The 22,558-nt window shown below is 60.9% G+C and overlaps 3 protein-coding genes across 4 annotated transcripts; 2 read left to right on the top strand and 1 right to left on the bottom strand.

Annotated features, from left to right (window-relative positions):
• The first annotated feature begins 684 nt into the window (after positions 1–684).
• Positions 685–9,761, top strand: LOC311220349 (uncharacterized protein). Its single transcript, XM_084303856.1, has 16 exons — positions 685–817; positions 954–1,217; positions 1,878–2,153; positions 2,248–2,520; positions 2,604–2,705; positions 2,850–2,882; positions 2,992–3,024; positions 3,302–3,345; positions 6,998–7,166; positions 7,297–7,560; positions 8,227–8,502; positions 8,597–8,869; positions 8,953–9,054; positions 9,199–9,231; positions 9,325–9,357; positions 9,552–9,761. The coding sequence occupies exons 1-16, from the start codon at positions 700–702 to the stop codon at positions 9,569–9,571; spliced, it is 2,313 nt and encodes a 770-aa protein (XP_084159982.1). The 5' UTR covers positions 685–699; the 3' UTR covers positions 9,572–9,761.
• A 950-nt stretch (positions 9,762–10,711) lies between these two features.
• On the bottom strand, positions 10,712–14,280 carry TAP2 (transporter 2, ATP binding cassette subfamily B member). 2 transcript variants are annotated; one of them, XM_084303926.1, is made up of 9 exons: positions 13,291–14,280; positions 13,067–13,197; positions 12,790–12,995; positions 12,210–12,407; positions 12,010–12,138; positions 11,540–11,902; positions 11,304–11,463; positions 11,101–11,237; positions 10,712–11,024 (listed from the first exon to the last, which is right to left on the bottom strand). In XM_084303926.1, the coding sequence occupies exons 1-9, from the start codon at positions 13,887–13,889 to the stop codon at positions 10,845–10,847; spliced, it is 2,103 nt and encodes a 700-aa protein (XP_084160052.1). In that variant the 5' UTR covers positions 13,890–14,280; the 3' UTR covers positions 10,712–10,844. The 2 variants fall into 2 exon arrangements, with proteins under 2 accessions (XP_084160052.1, XP_084160053.1); XM_084303927.1 differs by having other exon boundaries at positions 12,010–12,087.
• Positions 14,281–14,740: 460 nt separating this feature from the next.
• On the top strand, positions 14,741–22,558 carry TAP1 (transporter 1, ATP binding cassette subfamily B member; the record flags this gene model as incomplete). Its single annotated transcript, XM_084303855.1, has 14 exons — positions 14,741–14,906; positions 15,530–15,632; positions 15,737–15,867; positions 15,964–16,169; positions 16,506–16,703; positions 17,210–17,338; positions 17,667–17,852; positions 18,342–18,515; positions 19,137–19,296; positions 19,371–19,507; positions 19,972–20,238; positions 21,214–21,274; positions 21,821–22,280; positions 22,528–22,558. Exons 1-14 carry the CDS (start codon positions 14,816–14,818, stop codon positions 22,556–22,558), a joined length of 2,334 nt encoding a protein of 777 aa, XP_084159981.1. The 5' UTR covers positions 14,741–14,815.

Raw genomic sequence — 22,558 nt, 5'->3', positions numbered from 1 at the left:
ATTGCAAAAATGCTGCTTCAATGAGATCCTCGCCTGAGCCTGTGTTATTGGCTGCAAATTGTTTCTCACAAATTTGGGGCTCGTCCGGGATCGAATCGCCTTCTGGGTAGCCCCATTACCAGTGCAGCTGGAAGGCATGCCCCGCTGCTTTCAGCCTGTGCCTTGGTGACGGTGGTTCTGCAGAGAGCTGACGAAGAACGGAGGCTGGTTAAGAAGACAGGATGGATGAAGAGTTAGGGAAGAAAGCAAGGCAGGCACTATGGCTTTGAGAACTGACCCAGTAACTGTGCACAGACCAAGGTAAGAAATAGGAAGCACTGCCTTGGGGGTCAGGCAAGATACTGTGTGAAGTGAGTGTGGAGCCCTGATCCATGGTCCCCTAGGTCCACGAGGGGCACAGCCGGAGATGGGTGAAGCAAGAGTAGAAGTGAGAAAGGAAGAGTCTCAGGGAAATCCGGTGTATGGTGCTCCCTTACACAGTAAAGAGCTCAGCAGTACACCGGGGAATCTGGTTAACCCGTTAGTTAAGCCGGAAGCCCGGTCGCCGCACCGGCCGCAGTGCTTTCACTTTCGCTTCTGGCAACCTGCGGGACCACGATCTACCCGGTGCCCGGTGACGTCACGAGAATACCGGTTACTCATTGGTAGAAGCGCGTCGGCGCCGCCAATCGCGTCGTGGTATGGTGCCGGAGACTCCGGATGGCTTCGAGCTCCGACGGCAGCTCGGGGCCCAGCAGAGCCATGGGACTGGGACGGGCGGGGGCCCTGGGCCTCGTCCTGGGGCTGCTGCTGGGGGTCCTGGGCGGAGCAGCGAGCGGTGAGTGGGAATGGGGCCGGGCCCTCCTGGCACCGGGACCCCCCGGGCTTCCCCTCCCGTCCCCTTCCCCTCTCGGAGCCCTCCGGGCTTGGCCTCCCCTCGGGGCTGCCCCTTTCAGCCCCCCATGTTCCCGCAGAGCCCCACTCCCTGCGCTATTTCTACACCGCGGTGTCAGACCCGAGCCCGGGGGTGCCGCAGTTCATGATCGTGGGGTCCGTGGACGGGGAGGTCTTCGTGCGCTATGACAGCGAGACCAGGAGGGTGGAGTCCCGGGTGGACTGGACATCGGCCATCGATGACCAGCAGTACTGGGAGAGGAACACCCGGATCGCTCAGAATACTGAGCAGACTTACCGCATGAACCTGGACATACTGCGGGAGCGCTACAACCAGAGCAGGGGTGAGAGCGGGCTGGGCCACAGCTCTGCAGGCTGTGGGAGTGGGTGCTGTGGGAGGGGTGGTGGGGTCCCCAGCCCCACTGAGGCCTGGCCTTTCCCCCACGCTACTGCCCCAGCCCTGCCCATGTTTTTCAGTCCCTGGCTGGTGTCCCTGTCACAGGGCTCCCAGCCACTCTGTCCCAGCCCCACGATACTCTTGGTGCCTTGTCCCAGACCCAGAGGGGTGCTTCCAGACACAGCTCAGCTGCTTGCCACCCCCATGCTGCTCAGAACCCCCTGTTCCAGACCTTGGGTGCTCCAGGCCACCCCCTCCCAGCCCTTCCACATCCCCACAGCATTCAGGACCCCCAGAGCCAGAGGGGCTCCCTGCCCTGTTGTCCCAGCCCCTTGCTTTTCCCATGGTGCTTCCCCACCCCAAAACCTTAAGTATTCCCCCCACCCCATCTCAGCTCCTGGTCACCTCACAGCATTGACAACCCCGTACAAGACCCTCGCTGCCCCAAAGTACTGTGGTGCTGGGCCCCAGCCCAGTCTTGCAGGGATGCAGCACTCTGGGACAGGGCAGTGTGTGGCACCCACATGTGCTGCCAGTGGGGTCCGCACCTCATTAAAGGGCCAGGACTGTGGTAGCCCCTCACCCTCTGTCCCTCGTTGGGTTTCAGGGTTTCACATAAGGCAGACAATGTATGGCTGTGACCTCCTCGAGGATGGTAGCATCAGAGGCTTCGATCAGCGTGGCTATGATGGAAAGGACTTCCTCACTTTTGACAAGGACACACTGACGTTCACTGCAGCAGATGCTGGGGCACAAATCACCAAGAGGAATTGGGAGCAGGAAGGGACTGTTGCTGAGCGCAAGAAGTACTACCTAGAGAACACTTGCATTGAGTGGCTAAGGAAATACGTGAGCTATGGGAAGGATGTGCTAGAGAGGAGAGGTGAGGCTGACGGGGGTTGCAGCACCAGGCTGTAAGCAGGAGCAGGGCCAGTGCAGGGAGCTCAGCCTGGCCCTTGCTGCCACCCCCTCCCCAGAGCGCCCTGAGGTCCGAGTGTCGGGGATGGAGGCCAACAAGATCCTGACCTTGTCCTGCCGTGCTCACGGCTTCTACCCGCGACCCATCTCCATCAGCTGGCTGAAGGATGGCGTGGTCCAGGAGCAGGAGACCAAGAAGGGGAGCATCGTGCCCAACAGTGATGGCACCTACCATATCTGGGCCACCATCGATGTCCTGCCGGGGGACAGGGACAAGTACCAGTGCCGCGTGGAGCACGCCAGCCTGCCCCAGCCTGGCCTCTTCTCATGGGGTGAGCCCAGCAGCAGGGATTGCGTGGGACTGGGATGTTCAGGGGCTCCCCCTTCTCCTGCTGATGGCCCTAATTTCCCCCAGAGCCACAGTCCAACCTGATCCCCAACATGGTGAGGGTGGCTGTTGCTGTCGTGGCTGTCATAGCTGCCCTGGCTGGATTTGCTGTCTGGAAGAGCAAGCAGGGTAATGTGCCTGGGCGGGTGAGGCAGAGGGGTGCGGGAGGAAGGCTGGGGCTGGAGGGGCTGTATGAGGAGCTGGGGCACCTTTGGGAGGCCCCCAGCCTGGCTGTGACATGTGGCTGGTGCTGATGCTTTGTTCTGTCTGCAGGGAAGAAGGAGAAGGGCTACAATGTGGCACCAGGTGAGTGACGGAGGCAGCAATGTCCCCAGTGTCTGCCCATCACTGGGGCAGTCTTGGGGCGCTTGGTTTCTCTTTCTATTTGTTTTTCACGGCTGCTTCTCTTTTGCAGGCAGCAAAGGGGGATCCGACAGCTCGAGCGCAGGTACAGAATTAGGCTGGGGCTTAAGGCAGGAGCCCCAGGGAGGTTGTGGGGTCCCAGCTTGTCATGTCCCCCTCTGGTACCTGCAATCAGGGTGTTGCTGTGCCCAACTGATCCGTGGCCTCCCTGGGGAAACTCTCGGAGTAGAAGGTTTATGATGAAGATGTGGCCCCATATGACGCTGTCTCTTTTTGTCCCTGCAGGGAGCAACCCCAGTGTCTAACCACTCTACTTCAGCCCCTGAGGGACCAGAAGGCCCCCTGTGCACTCTGTGCTGCAGCTGGATGCAGCCTCATTCCCTCAACCTCTCGCATCTCCAATCAGGTACCACAAGAGCAATGCCAGAGCACAATTGGCTATGCACACCTTCAAACAAAAGAAACAGCCCCATGATTTGCTGGTTTGCCACAAGGCAGGCACTCTGACTTTGAGAACTGACCCAGTAACTGTGCACAGACCAAGGTAAGAAATATGAAGTATTGCCTCGGGGTTCTGCTTGTCCTGCCCATGGCTCGTTGACCACTTTGAAGGAGCTGCTAGCCCTGGGTCTGTCTCTGTGCTCTCCTGGGGCTTCCTCAGCTTAGGAAACCCCCTGTAGGCTGCGGTGAATCAAGGAACATCTGCTGTATTGGGACTGGATAAAGGAAGAGAAATAATAGAGGTGAAAGCTTCTACTGCGGGAACATGGGGCTGGTTTTTACAGACTGTGGATACCAGGACTGGGGGAACTGACTACACCTGTAACTGAGGGCACCAAGGATGAGGAAATAGAACCCATCTCCTGGGAAGTGGAAAGGGAAAAGGCATTCAAAGCTATTACAGATGCCTTAACATCTGCCCCTGCACTGGGGCTCCCAGATTACTCAAAGCCTTTTGATTTATTTGCCCAGGGGAAGGGTCCAGCACGCGCTCTTGTTCCTGCAGTCGGTAGCTGCCCATCACTCCCATTTGTCCAGATCCCTCTGCGAGGCCTCTCCACCCTTGATGGAATCCACAGATCCTCCCAGTCCCGTGTCATTTATCAACAACTTGATTGACAACTGTATTGACCAGTTTATGAATACCACATCTCAAGTGGACAATGCAATAGATTGCTGGTATTGTTAAAAAACAAACAAACAAAACCACTCGATACTGAATTCTATTGCTTAGTAAAACCAATCCATGAAACATTTTGGTATCAACCCAAGTCATCGTACTTATTCCCTGAAGCTCTAAATTATCAGCCACAGCCTGTCAAAGCAAGCTCATGTAGCTGTCCAATAGAAAGTTTGGGTTCCTTACCCAGTGTGCAATGAGCCTATCCTCACACTAGGTGGAGATACTGTTTATTTCAGAATTGTGCAAGTGCGAGGTGATTTCTTTCTAAGCTGGCACACCTAAGGATTTCCCGTGCCACAATTTAGACCATCTCTTATCACTACGTGTAGATGTTAGCACAATTCTCTAATTTCTAATTGGTTACATAATGAGCATACTGCTGGTTTGACAAAATCATTCTAGACATCCTCAGAGGGGAAGGGGCTCTAGTTGGGCTGGGGTCTCTCAGCCTAAGGGCATGAATTTGACTATTCTAATGAGGATAGTCCTCATTAGTATTAGAAACTCATACCTTTGTTTGTCAGCCAAGTATTTCTAAGAAGTTGATTGGTAGCACATTCAGTCGTATATGTATTGGATGTTTCCTTCCAAAATGGCCTTTCTGATCAAGTAGGGTTTTTTTTATGAATCATCCTTTAGATATCCTCAAGGCCTGGATCATCTTGCCCTTGCCTTGAAACACAGATTTTACAGCTTTTACCACAACACAAAGTTAACAATACAAACATAAATTGTTACTGGCATCAATACCCCATCACATCAATACTGGCCCCATGGTGCATTACAGTGCACCACCAATTCAGTGCGGGTGGGAATAACAAGCAGTTGTAATTACAGCTGATATTACAATCACACCCCAGTGGGGCTGCTTTTGTAATGTCACAGCATAGGATCTTGTCTTGACGCTGACCTGAAATCCTCATCGTCCTGTGACAACGAATCAACAATTACCATCAAATTGTGCTTTTAATGGTTTGAAGTCATGAAATCTTACATGGAAGGTCAGCAATAAAAATTGCCAAAGATGCTCGAATTTTACTGTTCTTTACTTTACACGCTATTCTACCTGCTCCAACCCACATCAGTTGGTTGCTGGACACCACGGGCTGGGCTGGGCTGGATTGTGGTGAGTTAAGGGATGGCAGGAGCCAGGCTATCTCCTCCAGCTGCTGCAGCCCAGAACCCTCCTGCCTGGTCACTGGAACCAGTACAGAGCAGGACAGGCAGGAACACCCAGTGCCATCCTGCCCAGATGTTGGAGCCCAGCCGGGTGCCCAGGGACCTGGCACTTCTGCTCAGGCTGAGGTTAGCAGCTGCCACTTTCTGAGGGTCAGCCAGCAGCCAAGCTGAGCACAGGTCCCACGGACAGACACAGGGACAGACACACACACGCGCACAGACACACACAGACTCTTGACCCCAGCAGCCAGCACCAGGATCATGGGCTGTGACTCACCACCCTACACCAGCTGCTGGCACTGAGCCCTGCACTGGCCTCACTCACCCTCACCCCAGTCCCTAAACTGAAGAAAATGTTTAATGAGAAGTTACAAGAAGACAGGATAGACTGGTGATTGGGCACAGCGCTCAGCCAGACAAGCACTGATGGGTCCTATTTCACACACGGCTGGCCCCTTTCCTTCCTTTTCTGCCTCTGTAGATCTTTGTTCCTTCTGCTCCCCTGCCCTGCACATCCCCCCCAGGTCCCACACCACTCCCAGTCCAAGGTGCTCCTGGTTCACATCTTATCAGTTGCAAAGTCCAGGCTGATCTTCCTGGAAGCTGCGCCTCTACTCGCTTGCTTGCCAACACGGAGCATGACAGGGACGTTCCTTTCTTGTCACCGTGCCCATGTTGGTTCTGTCAGGTCTGTGTCCAGCTAGAGGTTGGTTTCTGCTTGTTTTCCCCCTTTTCCATTAGTTTCCAATGCATGAGGTCTCCAAATAACCTTGTTGAAAGAAACACTCTCACTCTCCCATGCCCCCACCAGTCAGTGTGAGTGACCAGCTTTGGTTCTCACCACTGCTGCCCAGTCAGGCTTATGTCCCCTTCAGGTCTTCTTTATGGCTTACTCTTTTTCTTATTATTCCTCATCCCAGTGAAGGAGGTCCTTGGCCAGATTCCCCTAGGGAGCAGACACTCACCTTCCACACGACCTTACAGCCTGTCTGGGCTGCACAGCAAGCAGTATCTTGGACTACTGCAGCAGGAGCCGTGTTGGAGCAGGCCAAGGGAGGTGATCCTTCGCCTCTGCTCAGTGCTGGTGAGGCCACCCCTGGGGCACTGGGCCCAGTGCTGGGCTCCCCAGCACAAGAGAGACCTGGAGAGAGTTCAGCGAGGGTCATGAAGGCGACGAGGGTGCTGGAGCACGGGGGGCTCCATCTGAGCACCAGGAAATTCTCATGGTGTGGGCAACCACATGCTGGCACAGGTTGGTGGGTCTGCGTCCTTGGGCATATTCAAAAGCCTCATGGGCATGGCCACGGACAACTGGCTCTGAGTGGCCCTGTCCCGTCTGGTCTGTGGGTGGAGGGCAGGAGGTGGTGATGGAGACAGCCCCCAGTGGGGTCCTGCCCGATGCCAGCTGCCCCCGCTCCTGGGGACAGCCCTGAGGGGGACATGTCCTGGGTGCCCCTTTACTGAGTGGGTGCCCCTGCTGTCCCCGAGCACCGCTGCAGCCCACGACAGGGCTGAGAAACGCGGGGGCTGGGGGGGAGGGCGAAGAGACCGGGTGGGGCCGGGATTTCCCTGTCACCAGCTCCCCTCCCCCCCCGCGCCGCTCTCAGCGCTTTCACTTTCGCTTCTGGCAACCTGCGGGACCGCGATCTACCCGGCGCCCGGTGACGTCACGAGAATACCGGTTACTCATTGGTAGAAGTGCTGCGGAGCCGCCAATCGCGTCGAGGGGCGGAGCTGGAGACGCGGGATGACTTCGAGCTCCGCAGGCAGCTCGGGACACAGCGGAGCCATGGGACCGGGACGGGCGGGGGCCCTGGGCCTCGTCCTGGGGCTGCTGCTGGGGGTCCTGGGCGGAGCAGCGAGCGGTGAGTGGGGCCGGGCCCTCCCGGCACCGGGACCCCCCGGGCCTCCCCTCCCGTCCCCTTCCCCTCTCGGAGCCCTCCGGGCTCGGCCTCCCCTCGGGGCTGCCCCTCTCAGCCGCCCCTGTTCCCGCAGAGCCCCACTCCCTGCGCTATTTCCACACCGCGGTGTCGGACCCAAGCCCGGGGGTGCCGCAGTTTGTGGCTGTGGGGTACGTGGACGGGGAGGTCTTCACGTACTACGACAGCGAGACCAGGAGGGTGGAGTCCCGGGTGGACTGGACGTCGGCCATCGATGACCAGGAGTACTGGGAGAGGAACACCCGGATCGGTCAGAATAATGAGCAGACTTACCGCATGAACCTGGAGATACTGCGGGAGCGCTACAACCAGAGCAGGGGTGAGAGCAGGCTGGGCCACAGCTCTGCAGGCTGTGGGAGTGGGTGCTGTGGGAGGGGTGGGGGGGTCCCCAGCCCCACTGAGGCCTGGCCCTGCCCCCACGCTACTGTCCCAGCCCTGGCCGTGCTGTTCGGTCCCTGTGTGGTGTTGCTGTCATGGGGCTCCCAGACACCCTGTCCCAGCCCCATGATGCTCCTGGTGCCTTCTCCCACACCCAGAGGGGTGCTTCCAGACACAACCCAGCCCCTTGCCACCCCCATGCTGCTCAGAAACCTCCTGTCCCAGAGCCGGGGGGCTCCAGGTCACCCCCCTCCCAGCCCTTCCACATCCCCACAGCAGTCAGGACCCCCAGAGCCAGAGGGGCTCCTGCCCCCATTGTCCCAGCCCCTTGCTTTCCCCATGGTGCTTCAGGCCCCCACCCCAAACCTTGAGGGATTTCCCCACCCCATCTCAGCTCCTGGTCACCTCACAGCATTGACAACCCTGTACAAGGCCCTTGCTGTCCCAAGGTACTCTGGTGCTGTGCCCCAGCCCAGTCTTTCAGGGATACAGCACTCTGGGACAGGGCAGTGTGTGGCACCTGCATGCACTGCCAGTGGGGTGTGCACCTCATTAAAGGGCCAGGACTGTGGCTGCCCCCCAACACCTCTCCCTCATTGTCTTTCAGGGTCTCACACGTTACAGCGCATGCATGGCTGTGACCTCCTCGAGGATGGTAGAATTAGTGGGTTTTTACAGTATGGCTACGAAGGAAGAGACTTCATTGCCTTGGACAAAGACACACTGACGTACACTGCAGCGGATGCTGGGGCACAAATCACCAAGAGGAAGTGGGAGGAGGAAGGGACTGTTGCAGAGCAGATGAAGTACTACCTGGAGAACAAATGCATTGAGTGGCTGAGGAAACACGTGAGCTATAGGAAGGCTGTGCTAGAAAAGAGAGGTGAGGGTTTTGGGGGATGCAGCACCAGGCTGCCAGCTGGAGCAGGGCCAGTGCAGGGAGCTCAGCCTGGCCCTTGCTGCCACCCCCTCCCCAGAGCGCCCTGAGGTCCGAGTGTTCGGGATGGAGGTCGACAAGACCCTGACCTTGTCCTGCCGTGCTCACGGCTTCTACCCGCGACCCATCGCCGTCAGCTGGCTGAAGGATGGCGTGGTCCAGGAGCAGGAGACCCAGAGGGGGAGCACCGCGCCCAACAGTGATGGCACCTACCATATCTGGGCCAGCATCGATGTCCTACCGGAAGACAGGGACAAGTACCAGTGCCGCGTGGAGCATGCCAGCCTGCCCCAGCCCGGCCTCTTCTCATGGGGTGAGCCCAGCAGCATGGGATGTGTGGGACTGGGATGTTCAGGGGCTCCCCCTTCTCCTGCTGATGGCCCTAATTTCCCCCAGAGCCACAGTCCAACCTGATCCCCATCGTGGTGGGAGTGGCTGTTGCTGTCGTGGCTGTCATCGCTGCCCTGGCTGGATTTGCTGTCTGGAAGAGCAAGCAGGGTAAAGTGCCTGGGCGGGTGAGGCAGAGGGGTGCGGGAGGAAGGCAGGGACTGGAAGGGCTGTGTGAGGAGCTGGGGCACCTTTGGGAGGCCCCCAGCGTGGCCGTGACATGTGGCTGGTGCTGATGCCTCTTTCTGTCTGCAGGGAAGAAGGAGAAGGGCTACAACATGGCGCCAGGTGAGTGACAGAGGCAGCAATGTCCCCAGCGTCTGCCCATCACTGGGGCAGTCTTGAGGCTCTTGGTTTCTCATGGCTGCTTCTCTTTTGCAGGCAGCGATGGGGGATCCAACAGTTCGAACGCAGGTATGAGGCTGGGGGTTCGGGCAGGAGCCCCAGGGAGATTTTGCGTCCCAACTTGTCATGTCCCCCTCTGGTACCTGCAGTCAGGGTGTTACTGTGCCCAACTGATTCGTGGCTTCCCTGGGGAAACTCTCGGAGTAGAAGGTTTGGGATGAAGATGTGGCCCCATATGACGCTGTCTCTTTTTGTCCCTGCAGGGAGCAACCCCAGTGTCTAACCACTCTGCTTCAGCCCATGAGGGAACCAGACGACCCATGTGCACTCTGTGCTGCAGCTGGATGCAGCCTCATTCCCTCAACCTCTCGCATCTCCAATCAGCTACCACAAGAGCAATGCCACAGCATAATTGCATCTGCATGGCCTTTAAACAAAATAAACTGCCCAATGATTTGCTGATGTGCCACAAAGCGTGCCTGGTGTCTGACCTGGAGTGGTGGGTTGGAGCGGGTGGGCAAGGTGCTGCTATCCCGGCCTGGTGGGTCAGGGTTGCCCAGAGAAGCTGCATGGGGAAGTTGGGGAGGCATCGATGGAGGCTGGGAGCTGCATGCAGAAAGAGCTCAGCACAGTGAGCCTACACATCAGTACAAGAAGGGCCTCTTCTGTCTGGGTGAATATTGTTTGCCAGGACTTGTCACAAGAATCGCAGAGGGGCTGGTGTTGGATGGGACCTCTTGAGGTCCCCTTGCCCCAAACCACTGTTCAGCACCACCAAACGCCTGTTGCCCCGGACAAGTCCAGTGCACTTCTCAGTATCTCCGATGGTAGAGACTCCACAGCCCCTCTGGACTCTCCTGAGCCTTCTCTGCTCCAGGCTGAGCAGGCCCATCTCCCTCAGCCTCTCCTCCCAGAGGAAATGCTCCAGTCCCTGCAGCATCTTTGGCAGCGTCTGACTCTCCCCAGTGTGGCCAGGTCTCTCTTGTATCATGGAGCCCAGCACTGGGCCCAGAACCCGCTCTGTGGGTGCCTGACCACCCTCTTGGGCAAGAACCTTTTCTGAACAGCCAGCCTCAGCCTCCCCTATGGCAGCTCCGTGCCATTCCCTCAGGCCCAAAGAGCAGAGACTGGCACCTGTCCCTCCAATCCCCTCATCAGGAAGCCGTGGGCCACCGCAAGGCCTCCCCTGCATCTTCTCTGCTCTGGGCTCAAGAAGCCAAGCACCTTCAGCCACTCCTCACACGCCTTGCCCTGCAGAGCCTTCGCCATCCTCGTAGCCCTCCCTTGGAGGCTCTCACACAGTTTCACGCCCTTCATCTGCTGTAGTGCCCACAGCTGTATGCAGTGCTCAAGACAAGGCCTCACTAGCATAGAGCAGAGCTTCCCACATCCCACCACAACCCAGCTCACTTCTCTCTGGAGTGTCTCCACTTTATTCCATACAAATCCTGGCACCAACAGGAGCAGCCCCCACCTCCCATCCTGCAGCCAGGACAGGAGCTAGTTGCTGCTCCCTGTGGCCTATCCCTGGGGGTTTTCAGCTGCCCTGTAAGTTGTTAGCGCTGCAGCAGGCGGCTGTAGGGCCCACCACAGGCCGCGAGCTCAGCGGGCGTCCCCATCTCAGCCACGGTGCCACGCTCCAGCACCACGACGCGGTCGGCCTTCTCCAGCATACGCGGGTGGTGGGTGATGAGCAGCACCGTCCGGTCCCCCCTACTCTGCACCCACTGCTGCAGCTGCAGGAGATGCCGGTGCCCATCAGCCTCCGCCACGGAGCTGGACCCCTTCTCCCAGGCACAGTCCACCACTCACCGCCACATCCCCATCCCCATCCAGAGCACTGGTGGCCTCGTCGAGGATGAGGACAGTGGGGCATCGCACCAAGGCCCGGGCAATGGCAACACGCTGCTTCTGCCCAGCCGAGAGCTGATCTCCTCTCTCCCCTACATCTGCAGGATGGGGAGAGGGAGGTGATTGGGACAGACACCCAGTTGCCCCTGCTCCCCAGTACTCACCAGTATCAAAGCCTTGGTCCAGTGCAGAGATAAAATCCAAGGCACCAGCAGCCTCTGCAGCTGCTATGATCTCCTCCTCCCTGCAGTCCTCCAGCCCATAGGCAATGTTGTCCCGGATGGAGCCAGAGAAGAGCACGGGCTCCTGCCCCACCAGTGCCACCTGCCCCGAGGCAGAGGCTGAGTCCGGGCACTGCTCAGCACATTTGTGCTGCACACCCTCCTGCAGCCACACTCACCTGGCGGTGTAGGTACCGGTGCTTGTAATCACGCAGTGGCACCCCATCCAGCAGCACCTCCCCAGCCGTGGGCTCGTAGAAGCGCTGCAGCAGCCCAGCACAGGTGCTCTTCCCACTGCCGTTCAGCCCTGCCAGTGCTGTCACCTCACCGGGGCGCAGCTCGAAGGAGACATCCTGCAGGACAAGGTGCTCGGGGCGCGTGGGGTAGGCAAAGGAGACGTGCTGGAAGGTGACGTGGCCTTGCAGTGTGGCAGGCTCTGAGGTGCCCCCAGTGCCCACAGCCGGTTCACGGTCCAGGTAGTCGAAGATCTTGTGGGCAGCTGCCACATTGCTCAGCAGGTCACCGTAGGCGTACGCCAGCGCCTGTGTGGGGCAGAGCTACTGGCACCAAGGATGGGGACACAGCGATGTGCTCATGGAAGGGACAGACGTGGGGATGTGCCTATGGGGGATGCACTGCCCAGCCTTACCTGCACACTGCTGCCGGCATTATTCTGGTAGAGGATGAAGGCGACAAGGCCGCCAGCAGTGATGGTCCCCTCACGGAGCTGCTGGTGGCCGCAGTACAACACTAGCGCCTGCACGGCCAGTTGCAGTGCCTGCAGGGACAGGGGTGAGTGGGGTTGTCCCTGTGCCAATAGGCACCTGGGTCCCCCCATGTCAGCCTCACCCGCCGGATGAGGATGAAGATTGCCTTCTCCATGTCCCGCTGGTCCCGCAGCCCCAGCATCTTGGTCAGTGCCTGGCCGTACCGGCGCTCTTCCTCCTCTTCCCCAGCGAAGGCCCGCACTGTCTCGATGGAGGAGATGGCCTCCTGCACCACCATCCCAGTGCCAGCTGTTGCATCCAGCACGGCCTGCTGCAGCATCTGGGTAGGGCCAGTGGGCATCAGCACCCACGGGATGGCACAGCTGAGTCCTCACCATCCCATCCCATCTCCATTCCTGCTCTCCTCTTGCCTGTTATCCCCTTCCCATGATCACCATCCCCGCAGTCATCATCCCCACATTCCTGACCCTGTCATTCCCAGCCCCAAACCTCCTGTTCCATCCCTGTAATCCTCACCCTGCTGCCCTGTCCCAGCCATCTCCATCTCACCATTGTTGCCCAGCCATCTCTACCTCACATCCCATCCCCACCATCCCCATTTCTTGCTGTCCCCAACCTGCCACCCTCTTCCTGCTGTCCCCATCCAGCCATCCATCACCATCCCCTCTCTCCTGTTTCTCCTGTCCCATGTCCACCATCACCTGATATCGGGCATTGTAGGTCTTGCGTGCAACAATGGCAAGGGGCACCTCAAGCAGCGCCAGCAGGGTCAGGCGTGGTGAGAGCGCCAGCATGAAGGCACTGAGCCCCAGAACCTTCCCCAGGTTCCTCAAGGCGATGTTGGCACTGCCTGGTACCACCCTGCTCGCCAGTGGCACGTCAGTGGCCAGCCGGGAGGCCAGATCAGCTGCAAGGGTTGAACAAGGTCAGTGGGGGACACACCATGGGGACAGGGTCAGGGAACCCCCCGTTTTGTACCTGCTGTGGTCTGCTGGAAGAAGGCCAGATCCTGGTGTACCAGGCCAGAGAAGAGCTGGTCGCGGGTGCGCAGCGTGAGGCGAGCCATGATGAAGCTGAAGAGGCCCCCGCGGCAGCCAGCAAACAGCGAACTGGGCAGAATGGGGGGACAGAGATACCCTGAAACCCATCAGGCACCATCCCAGGTGCGGACAGGGTCTGGGAGAGGAACTGGGGGTCCCTACCTGCTGGCGGAGGCAAGGCACACAAAGCCGATGGCAGTGGCAAAGGCAGTGGGGCCGTCCCCATGGCGGAGGACATCCAAGGCCTTCCCAGTGCAGTAGGGCACAGAGGTCTCACCCAATGCAGCCAACACGAGGAAGAAGAAGGCTCCACTGAGGAAGGGCCACTCAGGCCAGGCCAGGGCCAGCTGCCGACGCAGAGCCGCCTGGTACTTGACCTCCTTGGTCCCCAGGGCCACCCCAGGTGCCAGGGAGGTCCAGGTGAGCAAGGCCAGCAAGACTGCCCCGTAGGCCAATGCCAGCCAGGACGGTGTGGCCATGGCCAGCAGCACTGGTGGAGCCCCAGGCAGCTCCAGGCAGCCCCGCAGGGTAAGGAAGGTGGCAGGGGCCAGGCTCACCAGGGCCGCAGCTCCCCGGGGTCCTCCGGGAGCCAACAGCCTCCCAGCTCCCACCAGCACTGGTAGCCGCAGCCCAGCCTCCAGCCATGTGGCCACTAGACCCAGCTGGGCCAGTGCCGGGGCCAACTGGGCCAGTGCTGCCAGCACGACCAGGTCAGCCAGGAGCAGGACACAGGCCAGGCGCAAGGTGGGCAGCAACTCCATGGCTTGGGGGCTCTGAGGAGCGTTCAAGGCCCTACCCAGCAACCTCAGACCCTCTGCTGGTCACTTGGACCCTGCTGGGCTCCCTGAGGCACTCCCCAGGGAACACCAGTGCTCCCAGTGCAGACTCCTCAGCTCCCCTCGACCCTGTCCAGCACCCTGGGGCTCACACCAGTGCTCCTGGCTTATCCCTGAGACCCTGCTGAGCTCCCTGGGACACCAGTGCTCCCAGTAAATCCCCCAGTCCTGACCAGGACCCCCAAAGACCCTTTCCAGCACCCTAGAACACAACCCAGTACGCCCAGTATGGCCCCCCAGTCTCGTCCTGGATCCCCAAACCTCTCAGGAACACACCTGTAAACCCCAGCGCAGCCCCCTTCACCTTCTTGAGACCCACCCCCGGCACACTGAGGACACACCAGCTCTCCCAGTCCTCCCAGTCCAGCCCCCCTCACCAGCCCCGTGCTCCCCAGACCTGCTCGGCTCGGTTTGGCCCGGCCGAGTCCAGCCGCCCCCCCCGGCTCCCCTCAGCCTGCTCTGCCTCCCCCCGGGGCCCCCAGACCCACCCGGCCCCGGCCGCTCCCTCTATGCTCTGGCCCCGCCACTTTCACTTTCGTTTTCACAGCCCTTCTCCCCCGGCCCCGCCCCACTCCCGCCTTGCCACGCCCCTTTCAACATTTGCCACGCCCCCCTCCGCCCCTTGTCACGCCCCCTCCGCCCCTCGCCACGCCCCCCTCCCCGCCCCTCCGCAAGCTGCTCCGGCCCGATCTGCCTGACAACTGGTGACGCGACGCCGGCCTCAGCCAATGGCAGGCGGCACCGGCGCCCATCACGTCCCGGCGGTGGGTTTCATTTTCCGAGAAACGGGACCGGGACCGGCTCCGGGACCGGAGAGGGGCCGGGAGGGTCGCGGGCACTGACCGGGGACGATGGGCGCCGGCCGCCGCCTCCTGGAGTCGCTGCGCCCCGAGCGCTGGCGCTGCGCCGTGGTGGCGGCGCTGATGGGGGCTTCGTCGCTCGGTAGGGGAGGGGGGCAGCACACCCACTTTAGGGGGGGCTGCATGAAATGTGGGGGGCCAGCCATAAATCGGGGGGGGGGCAGCACACCTATCAGAGCAGCATTGATATTTGGAGGGGGCTGCATTGGAGTTGTACCCCAATGGGGAGTTGCATTGAGCTTTGGGGGTGCTGCATAAAATCTGGGGGGGTCAGCAAGTGGGGGGGGGCAGCACTGTATGGGAGCAGCGTTGAGATTTGGGGGGAGCTTCATGAAATGTAGAGGGTTGCATGAAATGTAGGGGTTGCATGAAATGTTGGGGGGTCAGCCACAAGCCAGGGGGGGCAGCACCCCAATGGGGAGCAGCGTTGAGCTTTGGCGGGGGGCTGCACAAATCTGGGGGGGGCAGCCACAGAAAGGTGGGGGGAGAGAGCAACCCAATGGGGAGCAACACTGAGCTTTGGGGGGAGGCTGCATGAAATTTAGGGGGGTCAGGTTCAAACCAAGGGGACAGCACCCCAACGGGGAGCAACACTAAGCTTGGGGAGGGGGGGCTGCACAAAATCTGGGGGGCATCATTGGACCCCCTCTACCGTCCCCACTGCCCCGGGGGGGCCCCATCAACCTGACCGTGGTTTGGTGACAGGGGAGATGGCCATCCCCTACTACACGGGGCGCGCCAGCGACTGGGTGGCCCGCGAGGACGAGCTGGCGGCCATCTGGCCCATGGTGCTGCTGGGGCTGAGCAGGTATTTTGGGGAGGGGGACATGCTGGTCGGGGAGCAGCATGGGGGTCTCCCTGATGCACACACACACACACACACACATCCTCCTTGTGCCCTTCCCACCGCAGCGCCGTCACCGAGCTGGCTTGCGACATTGCCTTCGTGGGGACGCTGAGCCGCGTGCACGGCCACCTGCAGCGCCGCCTCTTCGGGGCCGTCCTCCGCGGGGACATCGCTGAGCTGCGGGACGAGGGGGCCGGTGAGCACGGGATTTAGGGTCAGGCCCGGCGGCGCGGTGGGGACAGGCACCGGGATGCTCAACCCCGCTGTCGTCCTCCACCTTGTCCCCCTGCAGGGGATGTGGCAGCACGGGTGACGGGGGACGTGGAGGCCACCCGTGAGGCCCTGGGCGAGGCGCTGAGCCTGCTGCTGTGGTACCTGGCGCGGGGCATCTGCCTCTTCAGCACCATGGCCTGGCTGTCCCCGCGCATGGCCCTCGTCACCGCCCTGGTGCTGCCCTTCCTCCTGTTGCTGCCCAGGGTCATCGGCAGGTTCCAGCAGGTGAGGGGGGGCTGTGGGCCCGCTGTCACCTCCATGTATCCATTGCCATCCCCCTTTTATGTGCCTGTTGTCCCCTCCATGTGCCCACCCTCTCTGGGCCCGTTGTCCCCACAACATGCGTGTTGTCCTCTCCATGTGCCTGCTGCCCCCTGCACGTGCCCAATATCCCCTCCATTCACCCAACACCCTCTGCATGTCCCCACTGTCCCCTCCACTATGCCCACCGTGTCCCTCCAGCCCCCTCCCCGTGTCCACCATCCCCTCCATATGCCCTCTGCCCCCTCCCTGTACCCCATTCCCCACCTGCCAGCCCTGTGGTGACATTGCTGTCCCCAGGGCCTGGCTCCAAAGGTGCAGAAGGCGCTGGCCCACGCCAGTGAGGTGGCAGTGGAGACCTTCCAGGCCATGGCCACCGTGCGCAGCTTCGCCAACGAGGACGGGGTGGCCGCGCGCTACCGCCAGTGCCTGCACCAGACCCACCAGCTGGAGAAGCAGGATGCAGTCCTCTACGCCGTCTCTGCCTGGACCAGTGGTGTACGGGATGCGGTGGCACAGTGGCATGGGGTTGGGGGACAGGATGGGACACGGGTACACAATGGTGTAGGGGTAGTGGGACATGGGGACGCAACGGCATGGGGACTGCAGAACATGGGGACACGATGAGAAGGGTCTGAGGGACATGACATGGGGCTGGGGGACATGGGGATGTGATGACGGAGCTGAGAGATGTGATGGTGTAGGGCTAGGGGTCATGGGGACATGATGGCATGGGGACACTGGGACATGTTGAGCATGATAGCACAGGGGCTGCAGGGCACAAGGGTGTGAACACAGGGAATGGGACAGCACAGAGCCTCCAGGACATGGGGGACACAATGGCACGGGGAAACATGACAGTTCTGGGGCTCTGGGACATGGGGGAAGTTGATGACATGAGGGAGGTGACAGAGCAGGGCTGGGAACTCAGTGTCCCTGCAGAGAGTTAGCCACGGCCCTGTGGGGAGGTGTTCCCTGGGGGTGACTCCTCACGGTGTCCCCAGTTCTCAGCGCTGGCCCTGAAGATGGGGATCCTCTACTACGGGGGACAGCTGGTGGCCGCGGGGACCATCAGCACCGGGGACCTCGTCACCTTCCTCCTCTACCAGTTGCAGTTCACTGATGTCGTGGAGGTGAGCCCAGGTGCCTTTGTCCCCATGTCCTCCTTGCCATGTCCCAAGGCCAGTCCTCCTGTGTCCCCATGCCCACCTATGTCCCCAGGCCCTCCCTCTGTCCCCATTTCTGTCCCTCTGTGACCCCCTGCTGTGTCCCTGTGCCCTCCCCACCATGTCCCCGTATCACCCACTATGTCCCCTGTCACATCCCCATGCCAGTCCCCCTGTGTCCCTGCATCCTCCGAGCTCCTGTGTCCTCCACATCCCCATGCCCTCCTGGCCATGTCCCCATACCCATTCCCTCCGACCCCAAACGTTGTCACTCACATCCCTGTGCTGTCCCCAGGTCCTGCTCCGCTACTACCCCACGCTGACGAAGGCTGTGGGCTCCTCGGAGAAGATCTTCGAGTTCCTGGACCGGGAGCCACAGGTCGCACCCTCGGGGACACTAGCACCCAGTGACCTGCGGGGCCACCTCCAGCTTGAGGACGTCTGGTTCTCCTACCCTGGGCGCCAGGAGCCTGTCCTCAAGGTGGACATGGGGACACAGCAAGGGGACACAGAGACGCGATGGCAGAGTGTGGCAGGCGTGGGGACACAGCAGGGGGACACAGGGACATGATGGGAGAGTGTGGCGTGAGGGGACACGGCAGGGGGACACAGGGACATAATGGGAAAGCGTGGCAGGCGTGGTGACATGGTAGGGGGACACAAAGTGACATGGCATGGGGACATGGTGGGGAGGGTGTGGGAATGTGGCAAGGGGACACAGGGACACGATGGGGATGTGGCATAGGGACACATAGGACAGTGTGGGGACGTGGCAGAGGGACACAAGGACGTGGCAGGGAGGGCATGGGGACAGGGTACACAGGGCCACAGTGGGGACATGGCATTGTCACCACAGATGTGGCAGGGAGGGCGGCGGGGGGACCCAGGGAGGGGATGGGGCAAGCGGGACACAGCAGGGAGGGCGTGGGGACACGGGGTCACGGAGGTGTGAATGGCCACGTCCCCCCAGGGTGTGTCCCTGGAGCTGCGCCCCGGGGAGGTGCTGGCACTGATGGGCCCCCCGGGCTCGGGGAAGAGCACCCTGGTGTCCCTGCTGCTGCGCCTGCACCAGCCTACGGCCGGGCGCCTGCTCTTGGACGGCCATCCCCTCAGCGCCTACCGCCACTCCTACCTGTGCCACCGGGTGAGTTGCTTGCCTGCGCCCTGTCACCAGACCTTGTCCTCTTCTGTGGCCCCAGTTGTCCCCGTGGGGTCACCAGAGGACGTCTTCGCGCCTCCCCCAGCCATCCCTCCTGGGGTCACTGGCTGTCCCCCCGCACCCCTTCCCCTCGCCACTTGGTCCCCAGCCATGTCCCCAGATGTCCCTGCCCACCCCCACCGTGTCCCCCGATGTTCCTGCCACATCCCCAGCCACCCCCACCATGTCCCCGGCTGTCCCAATAATGTCCTCCATGGCCACCCCTGCTGTATCACCAGCCATCCCTGCTATGTTGCCACTCATTCCCATTATGTCCCCAGACGTTCCTGACGTGTCCCTAGCCATCCCCACCATGTCCCCTCTATGTTCCCACTGTGTCCCCCATCAGTTCCCTGCTGTGTCCCCCATCAGGTCCCCACCATGTCCCCTGCTATCCCCACTATCTCCCCCACTGCGTTATTGCCACGTCCCCGCCATATCCTCAGCCATCCCCACTATGTCCACAGCCGTCCCCATCGTGTCCCCCGCCCCCGGCCACCCCTCCCATGTCACCAGCTGTGTTACCACCCATTCCCACCACGTCCCCGGCTGTCCCCTCCATTGCAGGTGGCCACCGTCCCCCAGGAGCCGGTGCTCTTCGCCCGCTCACTCCACGCCAACATCGCCTACGGGCCAGAGAGCTGGAGCCGGGCGCAGGTGACAGCGGCAGCCCGCCGGGTGGGCGCCCACAACTTCATCACCCGCCTGCCCCGAGGCTATGACACAGGTAGAGTGTTCCCCCCTATCCCTGTCCCATCCGGGGTCCCCGTGTCCTCTCCCCTGACCCCTCTGTCCCTGCAGAGGTGGGTGAGCTTGGGGGGCAGCTCTCCGGGGGACAGCGGCAAGGGGTGGCCATCGCCCGCGCCCTGGTGCGGGACCCTCACATCCTTGTCCTTGACGAGCCCACCAGTGCCCTGGATGCTGAGTGCCAGCAGCAGGTGGGGCGCGTCCCTGTGTCCCCTCAGTCCCCATTCCTAACAGCACTCCTGTCCCTGGGCATCCCTTTGGGTTTCCATTCCCACTGTCCCATTGTCCCTGGTTTCTGTATTCCCTTTGTCCCCACTCCTGGTGTCTCCTGGGTCCTTTTTGTCCCCACTCCTCGTGTCCCCTGGTCCCTGTGTCCCCTTTGCCCCCACTCTGGCCTTCCCTGGGTCCCTGGGTTCCCTTTGTCCCCACTCCTGGTGTCCCCTGGTGCCCTCCTCCCCCATCTCCTGGGTCCCCACATTTTCCTTCTGCAGTCCCCTTGGTCCTTGCTCCCAAAGCCCCTGGGGTCCCTAATCTCCACATCCCCTGGGTCCCCAGTCTCCATGCCTCCTGGGTCCTCACTGTCGGCGTCCCCTCGGTCCTGAAGTGGTGTTGGGGACATCCCATGCATCTCCGCTGACTGCATCTCCTGCCGCAGGTGGAGCGGGAGCTCTTTGAGGACAGCAGGACCAGGCGCACGGTGCTGCTGGTGACAGGGCAGGTGGCCCTGGCAGCACGGGCACACCAGGTGGCCCTGATGGAGGGGGGACAGGTACGCGAGCAGGGCCCCCCCAGCAAGCTGCTGCGCCCCGGCAGCCGCTACTGGCACCTGCTGCAGGATGGGGGACGCCAGGGGACATTGGGGGATGGGGACAAGGGCACAGGGAGTGGGGATGAGGGACAGCAGGAACCAGGGATGGGGACGGTACAAGCCAGGATGGAGACATCAGGGGATGGGGACACTGGGAACTGGGATGGGGACACTGGGAGCCAGGATGGTGACACTGAGAGCTGGGATGGTGACACCAGGGCCAGGGATGGGGACATTAAGGGCAGAGGCAGAGGTGGGGACACTACTACCCCTTGGGATGGAGACACCAGGAGCTAGGATGGGGACACCAAGGGCAGAGATGGGGACCCAAGGAGCAGTGACAAGGGACCATGAGACATGGGCACCAAGCCAGACAATGCTGCAGTGTCCCTGCTGCGTGGCCGTGACCAGGGCAGCCACTGGATGAACTGGGGTATCACCAGGTGCCACTGGGTGCCATCAAGTTTGGTGGCCGGCAGGGACGGCCATGTGACACAGAGCGTTAATAAATCTTTGTGTTTGTACCTGGGATGTGCTGGGGACTCTGGGGGTGGGGGGCGAAGAGAGCACAGTCATGGGTACTGGGTCCTAGGGGTGCCACCCCCTCAGTGGCACCCATTGGGAAGGGGCTGGTGGTCACTGGTGTGTGCCCCACTAAGCCAGGCAGTGTTTTGGGGGCAGGGAGGAAGGGGGCATACTGGAGCACATCCATAGTGGCGTGGTGACATCCATCCTGCCATTTGACTCCCCCATCACTTGGTCTCCTGTGCAGATCCTTTGACCATGCTTTTTTTTTTTTTTTTTTTTTTTTTTTTTGACTGCCCTTTTTTTTTGTGGCACTGGTTTGGATGCAGCGCCCCATCCGGCACCACTCCTTATGCTCGGTACTTCCCTTGACCTTGACATGCTTCTCGGGGCCTGGGTTCCGACTCCATCCCCTTCCTGCCCAAGAGCCTTTAATCCGTTACCCAGGAACACCGTAGGGGTTGATGGCACTGTGGGTGATGGGGGCAGATTCCTCCTTCTGCTTTGAGCTGAGACGAGGGTCCATCCCCCTTTTTCTTGGTAGTTGAGTCCTCTGTCCTGCAGGTGGGCAGCTGGATCGGCTACTACTCCTTGCAGGGACTTAGGAGGGGACTGCTGGGCCTCAGTAGGGGCAGGCTGACACCTGCTATCCGTCTCCCTCAGAGACTCCCAGGAGCCCCTCAGACCAAATATCTCTGTATCACGTAACTGGGGAGGGTTTAGGGGTTGGCTCCGTCTGCCTCCCTGCCAGGAGCCCTGGCTGCAGTCGATCCGCGTGAGGTCCTCGTTCTTTCCTTCTTGGTGGAGGCAGTCTTGAGGCGCGCAGTCCTTGCCCTTGATAACCTCCTGTGTGGACCTTCCCCCCACATCCTCACCTACCTGTCCTTCAAGCTCTAGAGCCTCAAACCTATTGTGTAAGGGCACCTGGGGAGGTGACACAGAAGGGGGGGAGAGGTAAGAAGGGGGCTCGCTGACGTGCAGCACTGAGCAGGGCCCTGATTCCATTCCCCTCCCTGGGGAGCCGCAGACCCAGCAGCAGCCCCAAGCCCCCCACCCGCCCCGGCCCCATTGCCCTGCTCCGCTCTGAGCCCCTCGCAGCAATTGATGCCGCCGCCGCCAACCCGCCAATAGCGACTTAGAATCTCTCCTGACGTCACCGGGCGCCGGGCAGATCCCGGTCCTGGCGGGTTCCGAGAAGCGGAAAGCGAAAGCGAAAGCGAAAGCACTGCGGGCGGTGCCCCGGGCCCCCTTCCAGATACAGCGTCTCTCCCCGGCTTCGACCCCGGCGTGTCCCCCCGCGGGAGGCTGGAGTCGCAGAATAGCCCCAGTTCGAAGGGACCCACCGGGACCATCCAGTCCATCTCCTGGCTCCACACAGGACCACCCAAAAATCAGACCCTGCGCCTAAGAGCCTTCTCCAAATGCTCCTTGAGCTGCAGCAGGCTCAGGGCCATGGCCACGTCTCCAGGGAACCTGTTCCAGTGCCCGACCACCCTCTCGGGGAAGAAATTTTTCCGAACTGCCATCCTGAGCCTCCCCTGTGGCAGTTCCATGCTGTTCCCTCGGGCCTTGTTGCTGGTCCAAGAGAGCAGAGACCGGCGTCTGACCCTCTGCTCCCCTCATCAAGAACTGTGGGTCACCGCAAGGCCTCCCCTGCGTCTCCTCTGCTCTGGGCTCAACAAGCCAAGCGCCTTCAGCCGCTCCTCACACGCCTTGCCTTGCAGTCGTTTCACCGCTCTCCGTTGCCCTTCTTCGCACACTTTATGCTATTTGATATCCTCCTTATACTGTGCTGCTCAAAGCTGCACACAGAATTCCAGATGCGGCCACACCAGTGCTTTGTAGAGCGGGTCAATCCTTTCTCTTGGCTCGATGCAGTCAGGATACAGTTGGCTCTTTTGGCCACTAG

Source organism: Netta rufina (genome assembly GCF_964035555.1).
Source record: "Netta rufina genome assembly, chromosome: 31".
In the NCBI taxonomy this organism is placed as follows: Eukaryota; Metazoa; Chordata; class Aves; order Anseriformes; family Anatidae; genus Netta; species Netta rufina.
Note: the sequence above shows the minus strand (reverse complement) of the source record. Positions and strands in the feature narration are given on the sequence as shown.

Coding starts and splice junctions, on each gene's coding strand:
- TAP2 (XM_084303926.1), bottom strand. CDS start 13,889: ATGGAGTTGCTGCCCACCTTGCGCCTGGCCTGTGTCCTGCTCCTGGCT. Junction 13,198..13,290: donor TGCCTTGCCTCCGCCAGCAG/GTAGGGACCCCC, acceptor CATTCTGCCCAG/TTCGCTGTTTGCTGGCTGCC. Junction 11,025..11,100: donor ATGGGGATGGGGATGTGGCG/GTGAGTGGTGGA, acceptor CATCTCCTGCAG/CTGCAGCAGTGGGTGCAGAG.
- LOC311220349 (XM_084303856.1), top strand. CDS start 700: ATGGCTTCGAGCTCCGACGGCAGCTCGGGGCCCAGCAGAGCCATGGGA. Junction 7,561..8,226: donor GCGCTACAACCAGAGCAGGG/GTGAGAGCAGGC, acceptor ATTGTCTTTCAG/GGTCTCACACGTTACAGCGC. Junction 8,503..8,596: donor GGCTGTGCTAGAAAAGAGAG/GTGAGGGTTTTG, acceptor CCCCCTCCCCAG/AGCGCCCTGAGGTCCGAGTG.